This window comes from the organism of the source record quoted next, unplaced genomic scaffold (assembly GCF_019419815.1).
Source record: "Pyrus x bretschneideri cultivar Hongxiangsu unplaced genomic scaffold, Pyrus_bretschneideri_v1 Contig10, whole genome shotgun sequence".
Classification (NCBI taxonomy): domain Eukaryota; kingdom Viridiplantae; phylum Streptophyta; class Magnoliopsida; order Rosales; family Rosaceae; genus Pyrus; species Pyrus x bretschneideri.
Window position 1 is genome coordinate 6,194,699 of NW_025999391.1, and position 19,759 is coordinate 6,214,457.

Genomic DNA, 19,759 nt, shown 5'->3' on the forward strand with positions numbered 1-19,759 from the left:
TTTCCCTCCTTTGAGGTCTTGCCCACTGGTGCGTACACTAAACGCGCCCCAAGTGAGACGCTGGAAATTTGACTGTTTTTTTTGCTTACCAACTCAGTCCATATCTCTGTACACTTTGGCAGACTCTCTCTCTCTCTCTCTCTCTCTCCTCAGCGGAATAACTCTGCTGCACGCTCGTCTGAATTCACAGTATTTTTGAGCTTTCTTGAGCCTATCCATTTGTTCCCCCCCTCCCTCTCTCTCTCTCCCCATTTCTTTGTCCTATCTGTTCAACATCTTCTTCTCTCGTTTGCCTCTGCATTGTCCCATTGTTCCCTCTCTCTCTCTCTCTCTCTCTCTCTCTCTCTCTCTCAAGTTTCAAGTTGCTTTCTTGTTCTTCATCAAACAACCGGAGCCATGACCGTGAGCACCACCGCCAAAGAAAAGCTGGTGGTGGAGGTGGTGGCGGCGCACAACCTCATGCCGAAAGACGGCGAAGGCTGCTCCTCCCCCTTCGTAGAAATCGAGTTCGAGAACCAGCGCCTCCGAACCCAAGTCAAATACAAAGACCTCAACCCTATCTGGAACGAAAAGCTCGTCTTCCACGTCAAAGACGCCGCCGACCTTCCCTACAGAACCATCGAAGCGAACGTTTTCAACGAGCGGCGGTCCAGCAGCAGCCGGAATTTCCTTGGAAAAGTCCGCGTTTCGGGCTCCAACATTCAGAAAGAAGGCGAAGAGGTCCCCCAGCTTTTCACTCTCGACAAAAGGAGCTTATTTTCTCACATCAGAGGAGAAATCAGCTTGAAGCTCTACCTTTCGACTAGGGAGGAGGTCAAGGAATCTGGGGGTAATGGAAATGGAACAGTCTCCTCCTCCTCTGTTTCTGCGTCTACTGTGTCGGGTTCCGGGTTTTCGAAGAAGAAGAACAAGCTTCAGGGGGGGAACTCGGCTATGGCGGTGAATCAGCAGCTGGTGCAGGGATCGAAGCCGACTCAGCAGAACCAGAACCACAACGGCGGGTTCAAGAATCAGGAGCAGCAAAATGCAGGTGAGATGATGATGATAAATAAGCCTGTTTTGATTAATCCAGGGCCTGGGATTGGTGTATCCGCCGCCGGCGACAGAGGGACTGGCGGAGGTGGGGGTGGGAGTGTGTACTCAAATGGGTTGGGCGAGTTTTCGCTTAAGGAGACTCGGCCGCAGCTCGGTGGTGAGTCTATGAAGAAGGACAAAACTAGCTCTACTTATGACCTTGTTGAGCAAATGCAGTATCTGTATGTGAGGGTTGTGAAAGCGAAAGATGTCTCGTTGTTTGGCGGCGGGGATTTGGTGGCGGAAGTGAAGTTAGGGAACTACAGAGGGGTTACAAAGAGGGTTGGTTTGAACAATGTTGAGTGGGGTCAGGTTTTCGCCTTTTCGAAGGAAAGCATACAGTCATCAATGGTGGAGATTTTTGTGAAAGAGAGCAACAAAGATGATTTCTTGGGCCGTGTTTGGTTTGATTTGAATGAGGTTCCGAGGAGGGTTCCTCCGGATAGTCAGTTGGCTCCGCAGTGGTACAGAATGGAGGATAAGAAGGGGGACAAGTCGAAAGCAGGGGAGGTTATGCTTTCAATTTGGTTTGGGACTCAGGCTGATGAGGCATTTGCTGAGTCTTGGCATTCGAAGGCTGCCAATGTGAATTTTGACGGGCTTTGTTCGATTAAGTCCAAGGTTTATTTGTCCCCAAGGCTGTGGTATCTGAGAGTGTCGGTTATCGAAGCTCAAGACATTGTCCCTGGCGAGAAGGGGTCTGCAATGATGAGGTTTCCCGAGCTTTCCACGAAAGTTCAGGTGGGAAACCAGGTTTTGAGGACTAGAATTGCACAGCCTAGTAGTGTGAGGAGCCTCTCTAATCCTTTTTGGAATGAGGAGATGATGTTTGTGGTGGCTGAGCCAATAGAGGACTACTTATTGGTTGCTATTGAGGATAGGGTTGGGCCGGGGCGTGATGAGGTGGTGGGAAGAGTGCTACTTCCGGTGCAAGCAATAGAAAGGCGAACAGATGAAAAGCCCGTCGTTTCAAGATGGTTCAACCTTGACAACCACCATTTCGGCAATGGAGGAGCAGCAGAGTCCAAAATGATGACAAGGTTTGGTTCTAGAATCCATCTCCGGGTTTCACTTGATGGTGGTTATCATGTGCTAGATGAGGCCACAATGTACAGCAGTGATCTTAAGCCGACTGACAAGCGGCTGTGGAAGTCTCACATTGGTGTGCTTGAGATGGGGATTTTGGGCGCAACAGGGCTTATGCCAATGAAAATAAAAGAAGGCAAAGGCGGGTGTAGTGATGCCTATTGTGTTGCAAAGTATGGCCAAAAATGGGTTCGAACTCGCACCGTTGTAGAAAGCTTGTCCCCGAAATGGAACGAGCAGTACACTTGGGAGGTGTATGATCCCTGCACAGTTGTCACAATTGGGGTGTTTGATAACTCCCGGATTGACAAGAACTTGGCTAACAATCCAGGAGCTCGTGATTTGCGTATTGGGAAGGTTAGAATTCGCTTGTCTACGCTGGAATCTGATCGAGTTTATACTCATTCGTATCCCCTCATGATGCTGCACACTTCAGGGGTCAAGAAAATGGGTGAGCTTCATCTGGCTATTCGGTTTTCATGTGCCAATATGGCTAACATGCTGCACATGTACACAATGCCGCTGCTTCCAAAGATGCATTTTGTGAACCCTTTGAGTGTGAATCAGTTGGAGACTTTGAGGTACCAAGCGATGAATGTGGTGGCCTCTAGGCTTAGCCGGGCAGAGCCGCCATTGGGCAGAGAGGTGGTTGAATACATGCTTGATCACGATTCCCATATGTGGAGCATGAGGAGGAGCAAAGCCAACTTCTTTCGACTAATGAATGTTGTTTCAGGACTTGTTGCTATGGGAAGATGGGTGGAGTTGATCCGTAGTTGGAACCGCCCTGTTATCTCAGCTTTAGTTGTTGCACTTTTCCTCTTGCTGGTTGCATATCCAGACCTCATCATCCCAATGATTTTGCTCTACATGGCCTTAGTGGGACTTTGGCGTTATAGGTCTAGACCGCGCCAACCACCCCACATGGACACCCGCCTTTCCCACGCTGAGAGCGTCTATGCTGATGAATTGGATGAGGAATTCGATTCTTTTCCAACAAGCCGGAGCGCTGAGGTTGTTCGAATGAGGTATGACCGGCTAAGGAGCGTGGCGGGGAGGATTCAAACTGTTGTTGGTGACATGGCTACGCAAGGCGAGCGATTCCAAGCACTCCTGAGCTGGAGAGACCCGAGAGCCACATTCTTGTTTGTGATCTTCTGCTTGATTGCCACTTTTGTGTTGTATGCAGTGCCAATTAAGGCTGTGGTGGTTCTGCTGGGATTGTATGTGCTGCGACCGCCAAGGTTCAGGAGCAAGCTGCCTTCTCAGCCTTTGAATTTCTTCAGGAGGCTGCCCACCAGGGCTGATAGCTTGCTGTAGGCCGTTGGATTCGCTCCATGATTCATCAGATTTAGGACTTTTGGACAGTGTGGTGGAAAGGGAAGGGCCTTTTGTGTTTCGTAGGTAGGAGTTAGGGTGCTGTCTTTCCTTTTTGGTCGTTTATCGGTTATGTGTAGCCGCGTAGGGGATGTGTTACTGCCTCTTCTGTAGCAGAAGGGAAGCAAATTCGTGTATCATGGAAGCTCCTTTCCATCTGATCTGATTTGTATTTATTAGCTTTTCTTGATTGGCCTTATCTAATTCCGAGTTCTAGACATTGGATTCAACCTGATGAAATTCATGAGACCGTCGTACTTTGATGGTTAATTTCTCATTAATTTTAGATAATTAGTTTCTTCAAGTATAACAGAACAACTTAGTGAAACTAATCTGAGTTTAGATCGACCACTAATCCAGTGAAACTTTCCAGTCAAGTAACCCGGGATATGTCAGGATGGTGGAACACCGATGCTGCGATTTCATGGAGATACAAGGGCTGGAAGTTTTTTTTTTTCTGGACTGAAGGAAAGGGAAAGGAAATAATCAAATTCGAAGCAGATGACGATGATACAGCTGTCTTGAGAGTTTTTCCCCCTTGGACGAGCCTTGCAGATGAGCACTGTGGGGATATCAAGCAGGACGAGGTCTCAGAGAATTCCAAAGAACGCAAAAGGTAGAAGCAGCAGAGAAATAGTCAGTCGCCGGCGCGCATGTCGACTGGTCCCTCCCGAATGTCTCTTTGTTGTCAGTTAGCACCAAGTCAAATTACAGGCGAATGAGAAGATAATATAGACAGGGAAGAACGCTGCAAATACAGACAAGACAATGCCTAAAATTCACGTAGACCGAAGACACTGTCCATTACAAGGAACTCGATATATTTAGTTTATCATTCTTTCCTTGGGGATTTGTTATTCGTGATTTGAAAACGGGAGTTGTTCTTTTTCAGGGCCCATGTGAGGAGGGACTCTACCCAATTAAACTTGGTTATGCTTCTAGGAATTCTACTTCAAAGCAAGCTTTTGTGTCTGTTTTTGCGTTACCCTCCTTATGGCATCGTCATCTCGGGCATCCATCTTGTGAAGTAGTTAGTGTTTTAGCTTCTGGGCATTTGTTAGGGTCCAATTTTTCAGTTTCAAATAAGGAATTTTGTAATAATTGTGCGTTGGCGAAGTCTCATCGCTTGTCGTTCAATTTGTCTGAACACTATTCTAATTCTCCATTTGATTTAATTCATTCAGCTATTTGGATGTCTCCTATAGCTTATGTTTCTAGGTTTCGTTATTATGTTTTATTTATGGATGATTATACGCGTTTTTCATGCATTTTCCCATGCGGTATAAATATGAAGTCTTTACTATAAAACCCCACCCCCGATTTTAAAAATTATTTTTGGATCTTAATGTGTGTGCCACGTGGGTCCCTTTTTCCTTTTTGGTTTCCTCCTACCCGGCCCCCCTTCTTCCTCTTCTTCTTGGACCCGTGACCCCTATTTCTCCCTTCCTAAAACTATCAACTCTCTTTCTCTCCCTCACCTTCTCTCTTTGTCTCTAGCTCTCTCCCCCATTTTTTTCGTGCCCTCCCTCTCCCTTCTCTGAATCACACACACAAACAAGAACCCCAAATCACCACCACTTGCAAAGAGAAGCTTTGAAAACTCCGTGACAAGCCAAGGAACCCTCTAGCAATGTTTTCACTATTCATCGTCTTCCCCGAAGTTTTCGTAATTTTCCGACATTGGTAAGCTTCTAGAAACTTTTTGGTTGTGTTTTAGGAGTAGATCAAAGCTTGTTTTAAGTTGTGTATGTGAGTAAATCACATATCAAAGTAGCTTTTCCAAATTTTTCGACAAGCACCGCCCCTTTCAAGGCGTTTTTCGGCCAAACCACGATGAGTTAGCCATCATGCAAGGTGAAAATCTCTTCATCTCGTCGAGTACTACAATTTTGGTTTTTGAATCACTTGATTTGGTAGAGTAACGAAGAAGTTATGTGTGTTTGAAAGTAGCCCAGAAACCAGCAAAAGTGTGGCCTGAAAACCACCTTCAACCCAGGCCTTTGGGCCGAGTTACCTAGCCCATAAACCCAAAGCCCAAAGCCCAGAAAACCCCAAAATCGAACTAACCCTTAGGCCCAAACCCAATTAACCCTTGAGTCGGGCTTTAAAGCCTAATACCCTTTAAACCCTAAACCCCATTGGACTTAAACCCTTTAGGCCCAACCCGATCCAACCCAATACCTTTGACTTGGACCCATTGACTTTGACCTGGTCTGATCGTTGACTCAGTCAACAGTCAGCATGGACTTGGACTTTGACCGGTCAATGGTCAACGTTGACTTTTCATTGACTGTTTCGGGTATTCATCTGGGACCCTCCTATGCTAATTTCAATGTCATGGACCCGTTTCTAACGTCCGTTTTTTCAAATTCAATCATTTGAACAGAGTTTTATTTTATTTTTTTGGTTTGTGTGTGCATGATTTCTTAACAGAGTATTATTAATTGGACTTTTTATGTGCTTAGGTGCATTTATTGTGGTGTTTCTGGCTTCGCTAGTTTGCGTGGCTCTTCAGCAGTAAAATATCTGTAACTGGACCCCTTTTAAAAATGCATGTTTTAATATTAGAAATGCATACATGAAAAACATGATTTTATGATTACGTTTCATGAGATATTATGCTTACTTAGAATATTTTAGAATACCATATTTTCTATCGAATCCATGTTCTTTCTAGGATATCTGATGGATGACGATATACTGTTTAGAACATGTTTTTACACGCTTCTTTATAGTATAGATGATTGATGACTTTATTCTATGAAGATGTTTTTGAGATATATGTACCTATGTTTGGAAAGACTATATTCAATATTTTGTGCATATTTAGTGGTCACTGTTCTGCCTCTGGGCAATGATATTATATTGACCTTTGGGTTAGGTGATGTAAGGGCCTTCGGGTCGGGTGATGTAGGGGCATTCGGGTCAATTGAAGATTATTATATTGGCCTTCGGGTCGATTATGATACCACTAGTTAGCATACTATATATGATATACGTTTTATGAAAGGTTTTATGGCATGCTAGGGTTTTTGGAAAACCTACTACATATTATGCTATTGATGTTTTCATAAAACTTTGGGGGCTAGTAAGTTGATAACTATTTTATTTTATATATATATATATATATATATATCAACTTGATCCACTCATGTTTGTTTTAGAATCGAGGGATACAATCCTAGCGTCAAGACACTTCTGCATCGGCATCTTTGAGTCATCTCGGTGTATGACCCATTCCTTGTTCATTCAATTTTTATATTAATTCTTTTAGTGTTCTAGTTAGTTGTATGCTCTGAACACGTTCCTTAAATGCATATTCATTATATTTAAATTTATAAGTCTTATTTATTTCTTGTTCTTAGCATTTGCATTCAATAAATGACTTTCTTTACCCTCGGGTGTCGGCCATCATGTGCCTATCCTGGTGCTCGGAGAATATCAAGATCGGGGGGTGTCATTTACTCATTTTAGTAATTTTGTGAACTTTGTCCAAACCCAATTTTCTACAACTATTAAACAATTCCAAAGTGATAGGGGTAAAAAGTTTAATAATTCGTCTTTTCAACAATTGTGTGCACAAAAAAAGATTCACCTTCGATTTTCATGTCCACATACACCTCAACAGAACGGTCTTGTAGAATGCAAGCATCGTCATATTTCTAAGATTGGTCACACTTTATTACTCACTGCCTAACTTCCCCACAATCTTTGGGCTGAGGCTCTCACTACTGGTGTCTATATAATGAATCGATTGCCCACCTTTGTACTTAACTAGAAGTCGCCTTATCAATGTTTATTTGGACGTACTCCTGATTATTTGGCACTTCGTGTTTTTGCTTGCGCTTGCTTTCCGTTTCTTGGTGACTACGTAACTAACAAGTTGCAACCTAGATCATTGTCTTGTGTTTTTATTGGATACAGTGCTCAGTACAAAGGATATTGCTGCTTACACCCACTCACTGGCCGAGTTTACATTTCTTGGCATGTTATTTTTTATGAGAACATGTTTCCCTATGAGCAGCTTAGTGTTTCTTCCAAGGCTAGGGAATCTGAATTGGTGTTTGTTCCTCATGTCACCGTCCCTCCTGCTGTTCCCATTGAAGCTATGGTTCCTTATGTCGGTGCCTCACCAACCGACACCTCTCAGCTTGCTGCCTCACAGCCCGACATGACTCAACTTGCAGTTCATGATGCTGCTCAGTCTGCAGCTGCAGATGCTGCTGTTCTGCCGCAACTTTCTCCTGCACATGTTGAAGCGGTGCCTCTTCATGCACCGTCTCCTCACCGTAGTCCACAAACTCGATCCAAATCCAGAATTTTTAAGCCCAAGGTGCGCTCATTTTTTGCCTCCCGCATCCCATTCCTGCTGCATTGACCGCTATAGTTGACAATGATCAAGAGTCGACATGTTTCTGCCAAGCTTCTTGATCTTCACATTTGCGGCAGGCCATGGTAGATGAGTTTAACACTCTTCTCAAGCAAGGAACCTGGACTTTAGTCCATCCTATTCCTAACATCAATACCGTGGGGTGTAAATGGGTTTTCAAGTTAAAGCATAAATCCGATGGATCAATTGAACAGTATAAGGCGATCCTTGTTGTCAAGGGGTTTCATCAGCAACCAGGGATTGATTTTTACGAGACCTTCAGCCCCGTTGTCAAACCAACTACAATTTGGACAGTCTTAAGTCTTGCCATTTCTTTTGGGTGGCCTCTTCATTAACTAGACGTCAAAGATGCGTTTCTTCATGGTTCCCTCATGGTGGAAGTGTACATGTCGCAGCCTACAGGATTTATTGATCCTGGTCGTCCTAACTTTGTGTGTATATTAAATAAAGCCATTTATGGGCTCAAGCAAGCCCCACGTGCTTGGTTCAGAGTCGTGCTGATAACTCAATATTCAATTTTCATAAAGGTTTAGTGATTCTCATCTTTCTACTACACGTGGACGATATTGTTTTGACTGGTAATTCTCCTCCTTTAATTCAGTCTTTCATTCACACATTGGGACTTGAATTTGAACTCAAAGATTTGGGCAAGTTGCATTATTTTTTGGGTGTTGAGGTATCCTACTTACATGCGGGAATTTGATTGACACAGACCAAGTACACTCTTGAACTATTAAAACGCAGCGGCATGCTTGAATGTAAACCATGCATCACTTCTATTGCGGCCAAAACCCAACTCTCGACACACTCTGGAACCCCATTACCTGATGCCACTAGTGACCGTCAGCTTGTTGGTGGCCTTCAATACCTGACGTTAACTCGGCCGGACATTGCCTTTGCCATTCAGAAAGTCTCTCAGTTTATGGGCTGTCCCACTTCTGAGCATATGGATGCTGTGAAATGTATTTTGCGATATCTCAAAGGTTCTCTAGGTATGGGTATTCACTTGTCTCCATCTCCACAACCCTTTCACCTTGTTGCATACTCTTATGCGGATTGGGCAGGGTGCCCTGACACTCACTGTTCCACCACCGGCTTCTGTATATTTTTGGGGAATAATTTGATCTCCTGGTGTGCCAAGAAACAATGAACGGTCTCCCGCTCAAGTGCCGAGGTTGAATATCGAGCTCGTACCTTTACATGTGTTGATACAATATGGATTTTAAGTTTGCTGCATGAGCTTCGGGTTCCAGTTTCCAAACCAGTTTTGATGCATTGTGATAATTTGAGTGCCACTTACATGGCTGTCAATCCTGTGTGTCATGCTCGCACCAAACATATTTCTTTGGATTTTCATTTTGTTCGGAAGCGGGTTGCGACTGGCAGTCACAAGGTTCAGTTCTTACCTTCTATTTCTCAGCTGGCTGATGTTTTCACGAAGGGACTCAGCAAGTCGTGCTTCCGGCTGCTATGTTCAAACTTAGTCTCCTCATCGGAGTCAAGTTTGGAGGAGAATCTATACTATTATTAAGAAAACCTTCATTGTCAACTTTTTCCTCTTTGTTTCCTATTTTGCCCTCATTTTTGATCCACAATATTGACAAAAAGAGAGCAAAATAGTAATTTTGTACCTTTTGACAAAATGACAATCATATCTTAATTTTTCCTATTTACCCTTTTTTTTTAGATAATGACAATCATATTTTTCCAATTTTACCCTTACTTTTGATGCACAATATTTACAAAAGAAGGACAAAACAGTAATTATGTAATATTAAAAAAAAAATGCACTTATTAAGAAAAATTATTCACACACGCAAAGTGTGTGCTTTCTGCTAGTGTTGATAAGGATAATTAGTTGTTATTTTATTGTTTATCCTTCTGCTGTATGTTTGAAATTCAAATGTATCATAGTTATCTTAGGACTCCTGTGCTGATATGGATGGTTCTTGTATAAAACATTGTAACAGCTTACATTGTTATTTAATGAGAATACGTAAACTTCACAAGAATAGTTTACAAAATTTCAAATCATGAGAGGAAATAGCACATGTTCTAGCCTAAATTTCACTTTTCCAATCATGTAGGACTTCCTGGGAAATCTTGAGCTAAAAATGATGCCAGACGTGCATCTGTGCGGTGAGGAAGGCCAGCTCGAGCTCCTAAAGCCCTACAGCAGATAGCAGCCTGCAATTTGAAACACACCAGAGAAAAAAGAAAAGGTCACAAACGGAAGTATGTTGCAACATCCTACCACTTCAAAACACTGCCCCTACTTACCACTTGAGCAGCAAACGGCAGCATTTTCTCCGGTGGCATGTTGGTGCAAATAGCTACAATAAAGCAACAATCCCATTAGTGAAAAGATTACATGACACAGTAGAGATGACATCTTCCGATAGATAAACTAACAGATTCTGGCAACGGATGGTGAGAAGAATTTGCAAGAAGAAGTAAATTCAACTTCATGAAATCAAACAAGAACGTGTGTGTTCGTGGGCGGGTGTGAGAGAGAGAGGGAGTAAACATACCATAGAGAACTGCTCCAACAAAACTATCTCCAGCACCTGTTGTATCTAAGAGTTCTTCCGGAGGTACTTTCTCAGCTGTTCCCACCAACAACCTCCCACAAACAGTCCCTATTCCGTTGGCTCTCAATTTTGTCACCGGCTAAAACGATTAAAATGGACAAACTTGCAAATTAATAGATCCTAATTTAAAATGGACTCTACAGCAGGTCCATGCTGATTTGTTATAATGGGAAACGGAAATGAGTCTTTTTTGAAGTTCAAGTTCCTAACCGATGAAACAGATGTTGGGATAGCCGTGCTATCATTCTTTCTCTGCTTCAGCGATCCCAATAAGCTGTCGACATCCATTTCTTCTACGTCTGGAATCTCTGCCAGATACAGAATTTCAATGAAAACCTGTAAATGTTTCAAATCAGATGAAACAAACTATCTTTACTACAGTCTAAGCCACAATTCCGTACTCTTATGTTTTTTTAGTGCTTTCCTCCTCAATAAACCCTGGATACATACTTACCATCCTTACTTCTCTCAAGCATGATGCATCCATCTTCTCCCAATGTCACAATTGCGAATTTGAGCTTTGGCAATTTCAAAAGCATCGAAACAAGAGCACTAGGAACAGATGCTGCTTCTGTCCATGCCTGCCCACACAAATGATCTATCGGCGTTAAGCTTAAGTAACATGATGAAGATATACAATGCATGTAAAGGAAATCCAGTACGAATTTTTTTTTAAATGCAGACCAAGAGATTGAAGAAAAAGTGAATAGCAAAAAAATGTTTCTGAACGTGTTCTAAGTTAATTGTCAAAATCAGAGCCACACATTACCATACATACATCCACAAGATGCTTAAGACTAAAAAATAATATGGTATAAAAAGATTAGTTCTCTATAAAACCTCTTATTATCCGGAGAAAAGGTTCCTTTACTGGCTTTCTCGGCTGAAAATTGTTTGGCAACAGACAAGAAAGAAACCAACGACTTGTCCCTAGTTTTTGGGGTTTCAAGGAAAGAAATTGAACATATATGCTCAGTTGGAAAAACAAGTCCTAGTTTCTTCAAGAAATAATAGTTCAGGGAAGAACGGCTGACTTGCCTGTGGAAATTTCGCTGAGCATACAGCATAATCAGCCAAGGGTATAAGATCATCCAACCCTTCTCTTTTCCGTTCACTATCAATTAATATAGGTATATTTTTCCGAGCAGCCTGTAAGAATCGAGTTATGCTGACTTATTCTCTTAAGTTAATAACAAATTTATTTGGAAATTACCAAACTAAAAATGTAGAATCAAATACTAGAAACTAGAAGATAAGAGTCACCTCCTGCGCAACAACCAAAGCAGTTTCAGGCCATCGTACATCAAAATAAACAATTCTTGCTCCATCCAAGGCAGATGATAAACTTGATTGGGAAAGGTCATCTGGCATCATGAGAGGATACCCTGGAGTAAAAATACAGGTACGGGTTTTCCTGGAAATGACATTTACAGTTACTCAAATTGAGAATGATAATCTAGAAAGCCTTTGAGATGCTACAGTAAAGAGAAATTCCATTGCAAAATGAAGGGTCAGTGCCTAGCACCGGCTAGGTCCATATGCATCAGATCAGATTGCCACAAGGTTGTGTGTGCATGCACATGTGTGTGTGTGTGGGGGGGGGGGGGGGGGGGGGGTGGGGTGGGTTTGAGGGAGAGAGAGAGGGATGAGAAAAGGTCCTTACGTTTCGTTGTCTACAATAATGTAGGTAAATGGTGAATTGCCCTCCTCAGAAACCTGAATACAAGACAGGTTCAGCTCAAAAACACCCCAGGTGAAACCAAGATCATGAAACTTAAGCAGCAAGCATCACTAATAACATCATAATTGCCCGACAAAAACACCCCAGGTGAAACCAAGATCATGCATGGCTTTCCTTTTGAAGCTTACCACAAGAAAAGAAGTATCAATACCATCGTCCCGTAGCACCTCCAGTATAGCCCTGCCTTGCGTATCATTTGCAATCTATCATTTCACATTGCTCAAGACACGTTACAAACTTAACAACAATAAAACCACCAATGCTCGGCGAAAAAAATAGTTGATATACTTGAAAGGGTTAGGATTTAAGACCTTGGAAATCACCCTCGTATTCAAACCCAAACGAGCTGTACAAGTTAAGGCATTACCCGTATTCCCACCTCCTTCAACCTAAGAAACCAACCAACACACCACTTATCAAAGCCAAGCTACAGCATAGCTCATGCTTTAACAACATTTATTAACAACAATAGGGAGTCGCCATTGGCACGTGAAAAAAGTTGAGTCTTCCCACCTCCCCTAGCCACCATCGTGCGATTCATCAATCAAGCTATTGAGTCAATTCAAGTTAAAGAAACAGCGGGGTAAATTTAATGGGTAAATCAGAGTTACCTTTAAGCTGGTGGTTCTGATCTTTTCGTCCGGCTTAGGATAAGAGGGCACTGCGGCCAAAAAGTCAACGCCCACCCCGCCGACGCCGAGCTGCGCATTCACTTAGTATTTATATTTAGCAACCAGTAGCATAACGGTCGTCAAATCTACGATAAATAATCAATGGAAACGAACTTACGACGATTCGGCTTTCAGAGAGAGGTGGGAGAGTATCGTGAGACATTTTGTACCTGAAAGTCAAGCTTGTTAGTTAGAACTTGAGATTTGTGATTAGAAGATGTAGAATTTTGGTTGGTTAATGAAATGGTTGGAGGAGAATGGTGCAGTGCTCAGAGGGGAGGAGGAGGGAGGAGACCTGGCAGAGCGAGGTGGGGAGGGAGGGGGAGAGAAGGAGATTGGTGAGTTGCGTAGAAAGAAATCATCTTTTTATTCTTTCTTTGGCCGGTGCGTAGAGGATTCTCGTGCCCTGGGACGACGTCGATGGTCCAGTCAACTCAACGCTGGAAGCCCACGTAACACGCTTTTGACTTGAGCCTAGTTAACGAAAGACTATAGACTTGAAAACACCTCAGTAGTTAGGAAGGAATTCAGTTTTAGACCGATGTTCAAGTCAATTAAAATGCAACACGGTTGACTTGAGCCTATTTAATAAAAGACTATCGACTTGACAACACCACATGATGTTCAGTAGTTGAGAACGAATTTAAGTTTGTATTTAACATAGCACGTTTTATCTATTTTTATATAAAAAAAAGGTGTGCTATTCACACATTTGTTGATTTCTGTCCCTCCATCTTCTTCAATTCATTATAATTCGACAGTCGAAAATTAAAACGGTGTGTAAAAAGTAAAAAATAATGTGTGAATATCACACCCCCATCGAAAAATGATCGGGCTTCAATGCTTCGTGTTTTAACCGTTAGATTTGAGTTCCACAAATGCTGAATCCTATATTTTCGATATCAACTATTCATTTTTCATATCAATCAATGATACATGCCATTGAAGAAAAATTATAGAAGAAAAATAACCAAGACTTTGTGGTGTGGTTCATCTTCAAACTAGCCACAGATACAAGGGGGTAAAATTGTCATATCAATAGGGCATTGAACTTACATTCTCCATCCAACTTGTATGCAAATGAATCAAGAATTCCAAAATTAGAAGCCAATAGTCGTCTCCTCTCTCTCTCCGCCCTCCAAACATGGAATCCGCAGGATTTTCCAACCCTAATCTACACCGACGGCTTTACTCAAAAGCCATCCAGGTCCTTTTTGAGCTGTACAAAATGCAAAAAATTAAATTAACATTGTTCAAACCCAGAAGCCATTGTTCCAAGCGCGCTGCTTGGGAAGCAGTCCACTGTGCTCACTCCTACTTCCTCTTACTCTGTAGAATGCTGGCTTGCTTCGGACTGTTCTCAATGGCCCAGACCTGTTGCCGTGTCTGATTGGTAAAGATATCTCATCCCCTACCAGACTTGAAGTTGAAAACGGTCTGTTTTCCATATCTTCAAGCGGTCCAGAACTATACTCCATTGTGATGAACGAAGATGCTTGACCATAATTTAACCGGGGAGTGAGTCCGCCAGCATTCCACCAACTGCTATCAGATGGAGCAAGATCACCTTTAAAGTCAGAGTCTGGGACAGAAGACTCCTTTTGACTATAACAGTCCCCACCAGTCTCATCGGTATCATTGTATATCAGCTTTAGAGCCTGCACAACTTCACCCATAAAAGGTCTGCGGGTCACCTCAGGGTGAACGCACATGGAAGCAATGGCTGCCACTTTAGCCATGTCGTCAAAGTCATAGGTCCCAGCCAAGGCAGGATCCACCAACTGCTGCAAACCTTCTCTGCTCGTTAGCAATGGTCGTGCCCATGTTACTAAATTCTCCTGTCCCGGTGGGTGGGACATGTCAACCGGTTTTCTTCCGGAGAGAAGTTCCAGCAGCACAACGCCATAACTATAAACATCGCTCTTGACAAGTAGGTGCCCTGTCATTGCATATTCTGGGGCAACATACCTGCAAAATCCATCACTTTGGTCAAGAGAAGACTATTAAAGCAAACATTATTTCATCAGTCACCAAAATATAGTACTAGGATTTTTACATATATCTGGACAGAGGATATAAAACTCTAATTAAATTAGTTCCCTAAGTATCATTATTCACTAAAGGTTCCAAATTTCTAGTGAATTATGTTGTTATATAACTTAAGTGTGTTTATCACCACCATATTAGCCTAACGAAAATGTTGGAAAAACAGTGCACTTTAAAAAGCTTTGCGAAATCCTGAAATAGTGATAGCTTAAGCAACTATAATTACCCAAAAGTTCCCATGACCCTCGTAGAGATGTGATGACTTCCCTCCGTTGCTTCCCTAGCCAACCCAAAATCTGAAACCTTGGGCGTGAAATCGGCTTCCAGCAAAACATTACTAGCCTTAAAATCTCGGTGAATAACACGAGGATTAGAATCTTCGTGAAGATATGCTAATCCTCTTGCTGCCCCAAGGGCAATCTTCATCCGTGCTTCCCAGTCAAGAGGTCCATTTACCTTGTCAACGCCTGAAAAACAATCATAACACACATCTAGTTAGTTGATGCACTGTGGTTAAATATTTAGAGTGGGATTGGTAGTTCTAATTCGGAAAAATAACTTCAAGCCAAAAGAGATCAAAGTTGACAAGAAAAATATACCATGCAAGTGAGACTCAACACTTCCATTGCGAACAATCTCATATACCAAACTGCGAGTCCGCCCCTCAATACAAATGCCTATCAACTTCACAAGATTACGGTGGTGTAATCGGCTTAGCATCTCAACTTCTGCAATGAATTCACGGTCTCCATTCTGATTCAGATTATCCCTTGTAAGCACTTTGACTGCAACTTCAGTCCCATCTTCCATAATTCCATGGTAAACACGTCCAAATCCCCCTTCTCCCAAAACCCTCTGGGAACTGAACTTATTTGTTGCTTTCTCAAGCTCAGCTAGTGGAAATGTTTTGACAGAGAGAATACTAGTAGCCATGGTGGACATTAGGGACACCGAAGTGGAGCTTGCAATACTACTTGATAAGATAGACCCGATACCTGCTGCATTACACACATATATCCAACCACTAAGTCTAAAGTCATTTACCATGGGACTGAATTCAAAATTTATTAAAGCCACATGCTTACCAGATCTTTTGTGAACAGAAGATGTGAATGCAGGACCGACAGCGCTAGATGGTCTTCCAACTCTCCTCCATTGCACAAAGACCCAGATAGCCCCAAGGAGAACCACCAGGAGTACAAATGCAGACAAAGCAATAATCATAATCGTTTTAATATTCATCCTCTGGTTCTTGCCGCCAAATTCTGCGGTGATAGGGAGACCTCCAGCACTTCCAGCTGGACCATGCCCATTGTAACTCTCATATGGTGGTGAAGAAGGTATCCCTGATTATAACTCTTTCAGTGTCAACCTCAAACAACATTGAAATGATAAGCCAACACATTAGCATGAGAATTGAGGACGGTACCTGGATAACTAATGTATACCACTTCATAGTTTCCAAAAAGGGTCAAATTTAGAGGCACTTTCTTATGCTGAAATCTATCATATGTCAGTATCGCAGTGGTATTATCAAACCTCTCGCCTAGTGGAACCAAGTTAATATCCACCACTGTTCTTCCTTGATTTTGACTATCAGCACTTGCACCCATTATTTTCACTTGACTTTGCGTCAGATATGTGCCTTCAGCAATCTCAATCTCTAGCTCACTCATTACTGGAAAAATAGCATAAGGAGCTATGTCCAGTAAGAGTTTGACTTTCATGGGATACACACAACCACAAGGTGAACCAAATGGAGATGCTGTAAGTGGCTCTACACAAATTTGATCACAACCTGCCAGAAGTACCATGATCGCATAAATAAACTGGTAAGATACTTGCTAAGAGAAACAATATTCCGAGGTAAAATAATCTTGTCATGTCATGGTTAAACAAACAAAAAATTTTGGTTTCCATGAATCCAAGTCCCTTTTTTTAGCAGCAGCTGTGCTAAAGAGTTACCAGCAGCACCCCCAACCCAGAGTTGAAGGTAAAGCCTCAAACATTTTCTTTCCAATTTTGAAAAGACAAGGTAAAGCCTCAAACTGATCTTCCAAAATATGCAACTAAATAGACCATTACTTTGTTGTATTGAATAATTAGAACATCTAAAACATTTAACTATTGCCTTGGCAGAGGAATGGTTTTACAAGGGACTAGAAGATTAGTTGGGCCAGTTTATGAGTTCTTGGCCACCCCATTGCACTGATAATAGAAATTAAACAACTTTTTTGGAAATTCAACAATTTCAACTGATATCTACTGATTTTCTGCATGTTGTAACTGATGAAATGGAGGTTCCACCATAAAACCAATTGGTAATATGGGGAGTAGCCCAAGACCATATAAGCACATAGCAAACCTTGTCCCTCACCGATGTGGGACAACTCTCAACAGTAACAGATGAGTGGCACCTGGCATTGACTGCACGGTGATTGATGATAAATCGCAAACCGCATATAATTACCTGGGTCCTTTGATGGTGCTGGAGCAACAGCATGGGGTTCCACTCTCACATGACGATGACGATGATGACCACGCCGTGGTGAAGGAGAACTGCTAGGACCTGTAATTGATAAGTTAATATGACTATAATGTCAGCGACACTAGAACATCTAGGTATTGATAGTATGAAAATAATACATACCATGATGAATTGGGGAAGGTGCGGGTGCAGGTGCAAGGGTTCCCAAAGAAGGCTTGACCACCCATGTTTTGGATCGTTTTGAAGCAAATGGAAGACTCATCAAAATTGACCTTGCTGCAAATAGTAGGGCAACCCATGTCATCCACATGTTATATATGCATAGATGTCAAAAGAAGTAAATTTGACACGACAAGATGTATAACTAGAACACCGGTGAATATGCAAGACCACGCATAAGTAGAACTACATGATTGTCGACCTCAAAGGATGCTCATCACAGACAATATTTATGCTAACAAATTGTACTGATTAAGGTTGAGCCTGGCAAATGAATTATGCACAAATAGTAGCATCCTTACCGCGTTCGATTGAGAAATCTTTCATAGACAACGGTTGGTTTGGCAATTGGGAAGGAGACAAGTAAGTATTTAGAGAAAAATCGCCTGAAATAGTATGAAATTCAAAAAATAGCAAAAAAACAGATACGTCAGTTTTCTGCATACGCCGATACTTCTCGAGCAAAAACCGAAGATTTAAGCTAATAATATCACATAAACTAAACACCGAAGCACAATTTGACTACAATGCACAGTATAAATAGCTGAATATTAACCTGAGCAGCAGAAAATCAAGCTGAGCAGGAGGAGAACAAAGAGCAGAAGCAGAATCGGAGTTCGCATTGTCGAAATTCACACAGAACATCGTCAAAAGCAGCCGCCTTGGAGCTCGAGAGACTGTCAGTGGAGAAGTCGCCTGAGGTTTCTAGGTTTCCGGCGAGGCATTACCCGGCGGCCAGGTTCTCCGTCGCATTGAGCAAGAGACTGCATGGTTTTAAGCTACAAAAAACAGTGGAAAGGGTGGCGGCGACTAAACCCTATGAGAGAGAATTGGAGGCGGAGACTGGGGGAGTGAGTCGGGACTGTAGATCCATGAAACGCGGTGGAAAGATCTAAATGGAGAGAAAGAGGCGGAGGTGTAAAGAGAGAATGTGGGTGGAGAGAGAGAGAGGGAGTGGAGAGAGAGAGAGAGAGAGAGAGAGAGAGAGAGAGAGATCTGGAGGAGGAAGGAGGAGGGAGGAGGGAGGAGGGAGGAGACAGTGGGAATGATGTGGGGGAGACTTTATTGCTGCTGTCTGTGAGTGAAGAGTGAGTAGCGCTCCAGCAACATTGCTGCCTGCTGGCTTCGGTAAAATTGAATGATGGCCGTCTGATCCACGCGGCAAATTTGTGCGAGTAGGTGGGATGTGTCTGGGAAGGGTCCTACCTAACGAAACGCGAGTTACGCGGCCGTTTTACCTGATTTCTGTTTTTATCTTTGACATTTAATTGTTTATTTGGAGACAATTATGTTTTGATTTGATCGAAAATGGTGGAGCAAATGTTTTCAAAAGATTCAAATTTGAACTTTATCCAATTATAACTACATTGGTCGATGGTCTTAACCATCACATCTTACCAAACATATAAATAATTTGTATTTATGCCTATACACCCGTCAAATAATTCGGTTAATGGATTAATGGTCATATCTTATCTTATTTGGAGATGATTTGATACTTACGAAAATGTTGCGATTATTGTTTACATTGTTTACTTTAGCAACATAATTTGTTAAACCAAATTTTGCACATGTTGCCAGAGTGAACCTGCAAGGACAAAGACAAGAAAAACATCGTGAAACCAAGCACCAGGAGGCTATTCTCAGTGAAAGTACTATAACGGTAAAGTTAGAAATGAGTGACAGATGTTAAGTTATATATTTTAAGAGGATTTCGAGTGTCTAACCATTTGAGAGGAGTCTAAGTGACCTATTTATAAGCTCTTAGGAATCAGCTTGAGTGCTTTGCTAACCATCTGAGTCACCATAGCAAATGGAGTCACATATAAGGCCTTGCGCCCTATTACATCAGCTTAGAACTTGAAAAAATTGCGTTACATGAATGCGTGAGAGATCGCATATTCCCATTAGGATTTCGACAACATAGTGGTTTTGAGAATTTGGTTGGCAAGCACCCTATGTTGTCATGTTGTTATTGTAATACCCGGAGCGCCCGACTCACTCCATAATGAATCGACAGAGCAAACATACCCCTAGTGCCAGTAGTGTACAATTTATTATCAAATTCGTTGTTCC

The 19,759-nt window shown here is 42.3% G+C and overlaps 3 protein-coding genes across 4 annotated transcripts; 1 reads left to right on the plus strand and 2 right to left on the minus strand.

The window, feature by feature from the left end:
* The first annotated feature begins 297 nt into the window (after nucleotides 1-297).
* On the plus strand, nucleotides 298-3,767 carry LOC103961439 (FT-interacting protein 4). Its single transcript, XM_009373984.3, has one exon. It carries the CDS (start codon nucleotides 397-399, stop codon nucleotides 3,478-3,480), a length of 3,084 nt encoding a protein of 1,027 aa, XP_009372259.2. The 5' UTR covers nucleotides 298-396; the 3' UTR covers nucleotides 3,481-3,767.
* A 6,091-nt stretch (nucleotides 3,768-9,858) lies between these two features.
* On the minus strand, nucleotides 9,859-13,282 carry LOC103960117 (ribokinase). The gene is made up of 12 exons (XM_009372535.3): nucleotides 13,049-13,282; nucleotides 12,871-12,960; nucleotides 12,571-12,648; nucleotides 12,388-12,462; nucleotides 12,182-12,234; nucleotides 11,782-11,932; nucleotides 11,557-11,667; nucleotides 10,973-11,099; nucleotides 10,729-10,826; nucleotides 10,459-10,597; nucleotides 10,208-10,260; nucleotides 9,859-10,114 (listed from the first exon to the last, which is right to left on the minus strand). Exons 1-12 carry the CDS (start codon nucleotides 13,091-13,093, stop codon nucleotides 10,007-10,009), a joined length of 1,128 nt encoding a protein of 375 aa, XP_009370810.2. The 5' UTR covers nucleotides 13,094-13,282; the 3' UTR covers nucleotides 9,859-10,006.
* Nucleotides 13,283-13,940: 658 nt separating this feature from the next.
* Nucleotides 13,941-18,760, minus strand: LOC103960082 (receptor-like serine/threonine-protein kinase ALE2). 2 transcript variants are annotated; one of them, XM_009372485.3, is made up of 9 exons: nucleotides 18,240-18,760; nucleotides 17,986-18,069; nucleotides 17,627-17,740; nucleotides 17,447-17,545; nucleotides 16,406-16,774; nucleotides 16,062-16,322; nucleotides 15,576-15,971; nucleotides 15,203-15,443; nucleotides 13,941-14,898 (listed from the first exon to the last, which is right to left on the minus strand). In XM_009372485.3, exons 1-9 carry the CDS (start codon nucleotides 18,304-18,306, stop codon nucleotides 14,184-14,186), a joined length of 2,346 nt encoding a protein of 781 aa, XP_009370760.2. In that variant the 5' UTR covers nucleotides 18,307-18,760; the 3' UTR covers nucleotides 13,941-14,183. The 2 variants fall into 2 exon arrangements, with proteins under 2 accessions (XP_009370760.2, XP_009370752.2); XM_009372477.3 differs by having other exon boundaries at nucleotides 15,576-15,974; nucleotides 18,240-18,758.
* Between the last annotated feature and the right edge of the window lie 999 nt (nucleotides 18,761-19,759).

What these genes read in the sequence shown, in the direction of transcription:
- LOC103961439 (XM_009373984.3), top strand. Translation starts at nt 397, where the DNA reads ATGACCGTGAGCACCACCGCCAAAGAAAAGCTGGTGGTGGAGGTGGTG.
- LOC103960082 (XM_009372477.3), bottom strand. Translation starts at nt 18,306, where the DNA reads ATGCGAACTCCGATTCTGCTTCTGCTCTTTGTTCTCCTCCTGCTCAGC. An exon ending in ACCTTCCCCAATTCATCATG is followed by an intron (nt 17,546 to 17,626) that starts GTATGTATTATT and finishes TATCAATTACAG; the next exon opens with GTCCTAGCAGTTCTCCTTCA. An exon ending in AGGGTCATGGGAACTTTTGG is followed by an intron (nt 14,899 to 15,202) that starts GTAATTATAGTT and finishes TGGATTTTGCAG; the next exon opens with GTATGTTGCCCCAGAATATG.
- LOC103960117 (XM_009372535.3), bottom strand. Translation starts at nt 13,093, where the DNA reads ATGTCTCACGATACTCTCCCACCTCTCTCTGAAAGCCGAATCGTC. An exon ending in TTGATACTTCTTTTCTTGTG is followed by an intron (nt 12,235 to 12,387) that starts GTAAGCTTCAAA and finishes TCTTGTATTCAG; the next exon opens with GTTTCTGAGGAGGGCAATTC. An exon ending in ATTATTGTAGACAACGAAAC is followed by an intron (nt 11,933 to 12,181) that starts GTAAGGACCTTT and finishes TGTCATTTCCAG; the next exon opens with GAAAACCCGTACCTGTATTT.